General features: G+C 31.1%; 1 protein-coding gene across 1 annotated transcript; it reads right to left on the bottom strand.

Annotated features, from left to right (window-relative positions):
* Positions 1601–2845, bottom strand: LOC107640467 (zinc finger MYM-type protein 1-like). Its single transcript, XM_016343987.1, has one exon. The coding sequence runs from the start codon at positions 2843–2845 to the stop codon at positions 1601–1603; it is 1245 nt and encodes a 414-aa protein (XP_016199473.1).

Raw genomic sequence — 10900 nt, 5'->3', positions numbered from 1 at the left:
ATTTATACCTATTAAAAATTATTTTTAATTTAATTTATCAAATATAAATATTATAATTTTAAAAAGAATAATTTTTATAAACTATTTTTAAAAATTAAAAAATATATTTTAGTTTAGTTGTGAATATACATAACAACTTTATACCATCAAAAAAAATTTTTGTACTCAGATATTATATATGATCTATATTGTTTAAATAACATCTTAAATACAAAATAAATGAATTATGGAGTAATTTATTATTTTGTCTGTGTTATAAATTCTTACTAATTATCATCATTTCTGTTTTTTTTATTTTTTTTTTGGCTTTTACCATGGGCTTTTTTTTGTTATTGGATTTTATCATGATTAAACTCTTGCAATAAACAAATCAACCTATAATATGACCTCATTTCTACTCCCAAACATTATAAAGTCAAAAGTCAAAATTATAAGGCCATTCACTATTCCTACCACGGCTACCTATGAAGCCATTCAAACCATTTTATGATTCAATCTAGGGGTGTACATGGTCCGGCTCGATCCGAAGATCTGGTCCGACCCTAAATACTTTAGGGGCTAATTTAGTATGATTTCATCAAGTTTAGGGTCAGGTAAGGGTCTCAAAAATAGATCCGGTCATTATTTCGGGTCGGGTCCGGGCCATAGTTCGGGTCACCCGAACTCGGTCCGGTGGCCCGGTCATCATACACAATTAATATTTTGTGTTATTAGTGATGGATGATGGCTATTCTTATGTGAAATTTAAATATTATAAACCTTAATATTTTGTGTTATTAGTCATTATAAGATTATAAGTTAATGTTTTATGTTTAAAATGCATAAGACTTTAGACTAATGCATAATATTGTGTTATTTGTATTGATTTAAATTTTGGTATTATTAGACAATATTAGTATTGATTATGGTTATACTTTAATTTTAGAGAATAGTTAGTTCCTGTTATATTTTTTTAAGTGAATTTTACTATGTGAATTGTGAAATAATGGTTGGAGATTAGGTAATTTTTACATGCTAAAGATCCGATTTTCACCCGATTTTTACCCGACCCGAAGGTGCATAGGTTTCATCGGGTCTAGAAGCGGGTTAGGGTCTAAAAATTAGGTCCGGTCTATATTTCAGACCGAGTCTGGGTTAAGCCAAATCCGGTGTGACCCGGCCCATGTACACCCCTAATTTAATCTACTCATGTTGCAACTAAAGCCAGCAACCAGGGGCGGAGCTAGGCTAGCTATTTAGGGGGGCGGTGTTTAATAATTTTCTACAAATATTTTATATTACTATTTCTATTGATAAAATTAAAAAAATAAATATATAATCTCAATCAAAGTAAGACAATAATATATAAAAATGACCACTTACAGTTTTGTATCATGAAAAGGCTATTCGACGTTTTTTTCTATTTTCAAAATCATCTATAATTGAATTTGTGTCGAAAATAGCTGCTAATTCTTTTTCTATATAGATGACCAAATTGTCTGCAAGAAATTCATCAGCCATCTTACTTCGGAGTCTTGTCTTAATAATTTTCATTGTTGAAAAAGCTCTTTCTGTTGTTGCTGTAGATACTGGTAGAGTCAAAACAAGACATATTAATCTATCAACCATGTGATAAGTTCTTGATTTTTTCCGTTTCTTGCAACTTGTTGCACAATTCAGAAAGTGTACCAATGCCTTTCAAATGATTTGGTATATCATGTTGATAATGTTGCAACTGAGATTTCAAAATATTTAGCTCATTAGAAGGAAAGTCAAGAGGATAAAACCTCTTTGCTAACTTGCTAATTTCTTCAATATTAAATGATTTGAAATTATCCTTAGGATCCAAAGCACAACTCAAAGTCAAAAGCTCTATTGTTTGCTCATTAAATCTACTATTCAACTCTGGTATTTGAGAGTCAATTATTGCCAAGAATACATCTATTCGATAATGATGCTCAACTGTCACACTTGGTTGACGAGATCGACCTCTTTCAAAAACATATTGTGCACTCATATTAGGGACTTCAATTTCATGTTTTTCACAAAAATATTTAACATTTGCAAAAAAATGGTACCATCCACCATCTCTTAATTGTTGAAGAAGTAACTTTGATGTAGAAACAATATGCATTGCATTAAGAATATCTTGAGATTGTTGTTGCAGTGCTTGGCAAAGAACATTAGTGATTCCCATAATCTCTTTCATCAAGTGCAAAGTGAAAACAAATTCAAATGACAATAATATTTTACTAACACCATAAGTCTCACCTCTTTGTGCATAAGTTATCCCGTCTTTAATGATATTATTGAGAACAATGTTGGTAGCAGTATATATTTTTACCAAACTGCAAATAGAATTAAAGTGAGAGCTCCATCGAGTATCCCCAGCTCTTTGTAAAGTGCTTATTTGATTGACACATTTGCCTGTTTCTAATTCATTTTGAGCAACCAAGTTTGCATTTTGAATTGCTTGAGCTTCTTGTAATTGATCATGTCTTTTTGAAGGAGTACTAACAATAGTGACAATAGAGTTTAATTGAGTAAAAAATTCATGAATTTGAAGTACCTCTCTTGAAGCTGCTACCAATGCTAATTGTAACCTATGAGCAAAACAATGTACATAGTATGCTTGTGGAGAATCTTTAAGAAACAAAGCTTGCAAACCATTCCACTCACCCCACATGTTGCTAGCACCATCATACCCTTGACCCCTAATATTTTCAACTTGGAGATTATAATGAGAAAGGACAGAAATCAATTCTTTCTTTAAAGTTGTTGCACAAGTATCAGTGACATGCACAAGATCAAAGAATCTCTCTTTAACAAAACCATCTAGAGTAACAAACCTCAAAACAATGGCCATTTGCTTCTTTTTAGATTCATCTCTAGCTTCATCAACAATAATACAAAATTTGGCATCTCCAATCTCTTCTCTAATTGAATTTCTCACCTTAGTAGCAAGAATATGTAGAATTTCGTTTTAAACATCATTTGAAGTATACTTAGCATTTTTTGGAGCATTTTCCAAAACATTCTTTTTCACTCTTTCATTGTAAGATCCAAAAAATTTCAACATTTCCAAAAAGTTACCTCTGTTGCTTGAACTTTGGCTTTCATCATATCCTCTGTATGCACAACCTTAAAATGTCAACCATCTAATGCAATCTATAGATGCTCCTAGTCGAATTTGATTCTTTTCAATCTCTTATGATGTTTGCTTATGAAGAAGTCTGTCAATATGTTGTGATTGTTTTATTAAATCATCACATGATTTCAGCGCCTTATGATGGAATGAGTTGGGACCTTTGCCAATGTGATTCAAAAGAGCACATTCTTTTCCACTATTTACTTTCTTCCAATTTCTGAAACCATTCTCAATAAAAGCATTTGAACCTGTATTGATTGAAGGTTCCTTAGCAAAAAGAAAACACGAAAAACAATATATAGCATCATCTTCTATAGAATATTCTAACCAAGATGGGAACAATTTAAATCATGAAGCTTGAAAGAGACAATGACTTTTATCACCAGAAAATGGATAATTATCAAGAATTTGTTGATTTGGCCCAACTTTAATATAAGCCCGACGGATTTCATCTCTTTTATTTGGAGAAAACTTCCAAATCATTGGTCGCATTCTAGGATCTCTTTCCAAACGAAAAACATCCAGTTGATTTGGAAGAAGTCGTGGACGCTTTGAGCTATTCAATGGAGAACTTGAAGTAATGAAATTTGATGACCCCTCAAGTATTGGAGTAGTAATAGTAGAAGCATCTTCATTCTCTTGATCTTTTCTTTTAAAAAATGTATCAATGATTTTGAACTTACTCATAATTCTTTTTTGGTGACTGAACTTACTCATAATTCAAATGGCCAAATAAGTTCCGAGAAAGAGGAGTGAAGAATCACTTGTTGAATTACTATCTTTTTTTTAATCTACAACAAAAACAAAAAAAATAAGAGTCAAAGAGGTAAAACCGTAAAAGATAAGAAGATTAAAGAGATAAAGAAGAAGAAGAATAGGAAAAGTTGTTACCTAAAATTTTAGAAAGTGAAGGTGGGAAGGGGGAGAGGGGGAGACTGGTTGTACGCTGGGAAATAAAAAAAGGGGATAGAAAATGGGCTATTGGGCTAGGTTTTTTGTAGGAATTAAAAGAGGGGCTGAAAAAGTTATGGAACAAAAAGAGAGGGGGGCTGAAAAATAAAGAAAGGGGGGACTAGACTATTTTTTTTTAATAAAAACTAAAATTTTGGGGGGCCATTACCCCCTTTACTTATATGTACCTACGCCCCTGCCAGCAACCAACACGTGTGATATTGGCAGCCTTTTTTGTCTTTCTAAATCCTAGTAGACATACATTTTGGTAATTTTACTGCTCACTAAAAACAAAACATAAATCTGTCACCAGTCCGTACATAGAAGATTGAAATCCTATAACATACATTGAAAAGAAGGTTATTCTTGTAGTGGAATTCCAATGTGTCATCCCTTATATTCATTCTGAGTTTCTATCAAAATATCAATGTTTTTACTTTTCACTCATTATGACCTTTATTACCATACCACTCCTACATGAAACTATTTTCATTACACTTCACATCATAACATTTATTACCATACCACTTCTATATGAAATCATTTTCATTACACTTCACATTTCATGACCGTGTCAAATTTTTCTTTTCTATTTTTAAGCTTACTTCACATGTACATACTTCCCTGAAATTTTAGCTTTTTTAATTTTGAATTCAAATTCAAAATTAAAAAAGGAGATCTCTCCATTCTCTGTTTCCAATTTTTTCTCTTCCTCCTCAAAATTAAAACAGGATTCTCTCCATTATTTTTCCGTCTTCCGTTCACTTATTCTCTTCTTCTTTAGTTCTTATTGGTCTTCTCTGTTCACTTTTTTGAGACACACCCCACTATCAGGCGGCGGCACAAAGTTTTGTAGGAGATCTGCTTCAATCACAGATTCGTAATGATTTGCGATGACGAGTTATGTATGTTTCTTATTATTTGATCTAATGTATATCTTCTAATTTTGGTAATATTTGAAATATTATTGTTATTATGCATATGCGTCTTTGTTTGGTATGTAGTTGTTCATGCAAAAAAGACAGAATCTTATTGTTGTTGTCGGGAATCTATTTTCAATTCACCAAAAGGTCTTAATATCTTTCCCTCTTATATTCAATTGGCTTATAATATACAAAATCAAATGAGATTTCTTATGTCAATGTATGTCAAAAGGTTGGACCTTCTTTCACAATGGAACTTCGTTGGAGGGTTCTACATCATCAGAAGTTTTTCTTATCAAGAGAAGGCGCAGATTTTATCTTTAACATGACATAGTCAAAAGGAGCAAGGTCAAATTTGACGTCCCTATTAATAATAAAAGTTCAATGAATTTAGAAGTTTTAAGTATTTAGTATTTATTAGGATTTTCTCTTCGATCAAACACTATAGACCTTTTTGGTTATTCATTATGCAGTTAATTTGTTTTTATTTCTCATTATTTTTTCTATTTATATATGTAATGAATATATTTATTTGAATACATTAGTCTAATTATCATGCTCATTATTTTCTTCTTTATTAATTTTTTTTTCTCAAATGCTTTATACATAGTTTTTATTGTATTCTTACCTGGTATCCAAATTCCTACTACAAAATTGGTGCATTCTAATTATTAGATGACTCTATGCAGTGATATAATAATTTTTTAACCGATAAAATTTTGAATTAAATCATACTCATGTAATCAAGTCAGCTTAATCACCACCAGCTTTAAAATTTCTCTTATATCATATGTAACGGTAATTTATATACTATTGAAAAATCATATAATCCTCATAATATGTTTTTACTAGATTTCTTCAATAAATACATAACTATTTGTATACATGTATCATCTTGTATACCTAAATATAAAGCGAATTATTATAACTCAATGCACCCAAATCATATATCCATTAATATTGAACTTGCTATGATAACTCAAATTTTTATTCTTAAACACAATTTAATACTTTCATGTCGTATATAATTTTTGTAGTATTAATCACAATTATATATTTAGTTGTTACTTCAAAGTATTGGATTAGTTTCAGTGACTTTTCATTCATTTTACACATAAAACAGTTCAATCAATGTTTTAACACTTATTTTATACTAATTTATTTTAATGAATTTGTGCTCCACTCGATAGTTTAACCTTTCTCTGAATCATACATTTTTATTCTTTTTTCACTATTCTATAACAGTACATAGTACTCAATTCTTTATCTACTTTACTATTCACATCATTATTTCTTTGTTTTCATATTTGGTTACATGTGTCACTTAATTCGTATATTCTACTTGATTTTTTTTATACAATATCATTATTTATAATTCTAATTATCTATCTTGATTTTCTTTCAACCAATCATCTTAATTGTACACCATGATTATCTTTACATTCTTCTTCGTTATTATTGATTTTTTTGTGAAAGTCATTATGGTTGTTCACATTATAAATATTGCCTTCCTTCAATTTGTTTTACTACACTAAAACAATTTTTTTAATACCATCATCAAATTAGCTTGATTAAATTTTTTTTATTGTCTTTTTTTTTTTATTTTAAACAATAACTTCATCATTTAACTTGCTAAAAGATATTAAAACTATCAACAAAAGTCAAAATTACAAAATAAAAATCAGAATCTTAAAATTGTGGTCAATCTCACTGAATAATTCAATTTATTATAGAACACTCATACATATGTTATTAATATAAAAACTTTTTTTAATAAATAATTTTCATTAAATTATGCATCGCACGGAACAATTTACTAGTTCCAATAAATTAAAGGACTTTTCATACTAGAAACTCTTCCTAAATTATATTAGTCCATGACCCCATGTAAATGAGATATGAATCCCCTTACAAATATTGGAGTTGAAAGGAGTCACCTTCTCGCAAATATAAATTTATCAAAGAAGCTTGCAAGAGAATGATGTTTCTAAGTGCTTAATACTGTAAGCATATTTCGGTAGGGGGCAAATAAATTATAGATTATGGACCCAAGTGCATTCTTTTGCTGCCAAAAATCTAGTCTATTGGTTCGTTCATGTAACATGTATAGAATCATTTTATTAATTGTAATTCCTCATGATCATCTTGTGTTGGACACGTGTCACTTAAAATGATCGCCAGTCCCAGAACCAAATTCTTAATCAAATCTTAATCTTAAGTATAGGCAGCATTATATTTAATTACCAAATTAAAGTTGTTGTAGTGTACGTATCCATCAAAGAAGAGGGGACTTATGCTGGAGGAAGATCTGTCGTCTTTATTTGTCTTTGGTAGTGCCTATTGTAAATAATGAGAAAAATAAAAGAAAAATATTCGGTTATATCGCAATTATTTACTTAAACAAGTATATATGACTAACTATTATATTAGCCGCAATCCATCTACATATGATATATGCATCAAGGTTCGATTTATAGGTCAAGTGTAATTTTAATCTTTTAAGGTATAGGCTAATTTTTTTTTATTTTTAGATTTTTTTAATATAAAATTATTTTTAAAATTTAAAATCAAATTTTAAAATTGTTTTTTATTTAAATATTAAAATTTTGGAACAAATTATCTATAACAAAAAAAATTATAAAATAAAAAAAAATAAGAGAAAGAGATTGTTTCTGCTCCTGCGAAGGGGAAAGAAAATAAGAAGAAGGGGGAAGGAAAAAAGAAGTTGTCTACGATCTACCTCTGCCTCCGGTTCCACCGCCACCTCCGTACGATTTTGGTCTCTAAGGTAAGGACGATTTTAAAACCAAGTTAAACATTAGGGACGATTTTGTATGTAAAAAAAGGTTGGGAACAAAAAAAATTTTCAGTTTATACCTTAGGGACCAAAATCGTACTTATCTTTATTTATGGTGATGTGTAATTTTGTGACTCGACTCGGTGATGAATGCATTCATGGTGGGTTAGGGCTTCTCGCTATAGACGAGAAACTGACGCTGACAATTCGCTTGGTACGAGAAGACGAGGAGGAGCCATGTGTTCCAGGGCCTGCACAGGCTCCCTGCCACTCCTGCAAAAGGCTTTCGTTGACCCGCAAGAAGCAGGGACTGCGTCACGAGGTATAATTTGTGTATATATTCATGAATGTGTTATAATTTGTGCTAAATACTTGTGTATTTTATAATACATATGCATGTATAACAAGGATACATATTGTTCCTGCGTGGTAAGCCGAGCTTGAAGTATAACTCGTCCTATTCAGAGATTGTATTCATAATAAAAAAATAAATAAAAAATAAGAGAAAAAGAGTGTTTTTACTTCTGCAAAGGGAGAAGGAAAAAAAAAGGAAGAGAAAGAAGAAGAAGCTGTCCACGATCCACCTCTGTCTTTGCTTTTGCTGCCACTTTTGTACGGTTTTACTCTCTAAGGTAAGGATGATTTTAAAACTAAGTTAAATTTTAGGGACAATTTTGTATGCAAAAAAGGTTGGAGACGAAAAAAATTTTCAGTCTACCTTAAAGACTAAAATCATACATAACCCAAAACAAAACGAAACCAATACCAAACTTTTGAACTTACATATTTAAGGGTTTAAAGATTCAATAAAAATTTATTTCTTTTTTTTGGTAATTGACATAAAAAGAAAAAATTAGAATAAAAGGAGAAAAAATAAGTCAAATCAATTGTCTGAGACAATATCAAGACTCATATGATGTTAAAGTTTATTTTACGGGATTTAACTACTTTGTGTATGGTGATTCGCTAAAAATTACTACTTTAGCCATGCAGTCTACTGTATTATTTATATTTTTTGAATTAACACCACAGTAATTTTTCAGTTCTAATTCATCACCTCCTGAATATGCTTAGCCAAATGTCATTTTGGTATATCATTATCTAGGTTTTATTTATTTACTAAATAAAGTGCATTTGGACAATCTGTTTTGCAAAGCACCTTTTGAAATCCAATATCTCATGCTAAAAATAAAACCCTCCAAATGGCATATAGTTTAGCAACAAACACACTATTTGTCTCAACTCTTCTAGTGCAACCTCTAACCCAACAGCCATATGAGTCGCGAAGAATACATCCAAAGCCGAAACAAACATCAGAAGTAATAAAGATAACATCACAATTTAACTTCATGAAAGCAACAGGGGGAGGAATCCAATGCAAATAGAGGGATAGATTGAGAAGTAAGTGATCGATGTATAGAGAAAATAGTATGGAATTTTTTGTAGAGCTCCAAATCATACACACCACTTTACTAGCACTTTACGGATCATTCGGGTTGAATAAATCATTATTTCTATTTTTCTAAATCCACCAAATTACAGAGAAGAAAAAAAAAACATTTCCAATTCTACGCCCATTGTAGATCTAGTGCCTCAAATTCAGGCAATCAAAGTATAGGCCTAACATATTCTAGATCTCTTTGGCCTTAGGACAATCCTGTGTACAGTAAACAACAATATCTAGCTCATGCTGATAGCAGTGGCAAATATTTGATTAAGCTAACAATCAAACCTAAACTCTATCGTAAGAAGAGTATTGTTGAGATTGAGTCAGATTAAGAACTTACATTTTTCTCAAATATGAAGCTGTCATATCCATGGGTGCACAACTAGTTATCTTGATCATTTCAACCGAATTTTTTTTAGTCAGTCAACAATAATCATTATTAGCAAATTGAGTATACTCTGAAAACTAAGGTGTCAATTTAATTGAGATTAAATCAAATATAATAAAATAATGTATTTAAGTATAAAATATATATTTTTTAAAAATATTAGCATTTTATTTTTTAAATTGGTTAACTATGAAAAATTAGACCAACTTTTTTTTTCGGTGTCTAAGGATAAGAAGAAACAAAGAAAATACACTAAATACTAGGGACGTAGTCCCGTTGCGACAACATTGTTAAATCTTTCCAAAGCTCATTCCATTCTAATTGCTGTATGCAATTAGATGCTGCATATTTAGCCAAAGCATCAGCAATTTGGTTGGCATCTCTTTAAATTAGATTGACTTCTGCTCTCCAATTCCAGCTTAAGACCTCTTTGATTTTAGTCACCAAATCATTATCAGAACTTTGCACTTGGTTGTTTCTATCATTAACAAGGATAAAAGCATCCAAACAATCTGTCTCGCAAGTGACCTCTCTAAACCCAGCTTCCCATACTAGAATTAGCCCTCTCCAAATTGCAAAAAACTCGCTTTGAAGAATAGTAGCATGTGGTAAAGAACCAGCACAACCACGCAACCAAGAGCCATTATAATCACGCAATACACACCCAAAACTAACAGATTCACCAAATATGCTAGCATCACATTTTACTTTAACCGAAAATTAGGTAGGAGGAGACCAAGAAAGCAGCAAATAAGAAGTAATAGATAGGGGTGTCCGCGGATCGGATCGGATCGGATATGGCCAAAAATTCGATCCGATCCGCATTAAAATCATCGGATCGGATCGGATCCAATATCTGCAGCTTTTAAGGTTGGATCCGATCCGATCTGATCCGATTAGTGTGCGGATCCGATCCGATCCGATCCAAAAGTCTTGCGGATCGGATCCATATCCGCAATTTTTGGATCAGATTCGGATAAACACTGCGGATATGCGGATCGGATCCGATCCATGAACAGCCCTAGTAATAGACACATGATGTATAAATAGAAACTTATGAAGTTCAAATTGAGAAGCATGAATAAGAACTATAACCTTACCCATTCTCTATAAATTAACTGGATTAAAAACATCATTGTTACGATTCCTCCAAATCCAACTTAATTAATATATCAACTTTTTTTTTTTTTAATTTTTGACCGAATCAATAGTAAACGGTTTTTGTCATGCATCACATTGATTTGGTTCGATTATTAGAACTATAATA

The sequence above is a fragment of the Arachis ipaensis genome, chromosome B05 (genome assembly GCF_000816755.2).
Source record: "Arachis ipaensis cultivar K30076 chromosome B05, Araip1.1, whole genome shotgun sequence".
Lineage (NCBI taxonomy): Eukaryota > Viridiplantae > Streptophyta > Magnoliopsida > Fabales > Fabaceae > Arachis > Arachis ipaensis.
The sequence above is the reverse complement of the archived record's forward strand: the minus strand, read 5'-3'. Positions and strand labels throughout refer to the sequence as shown.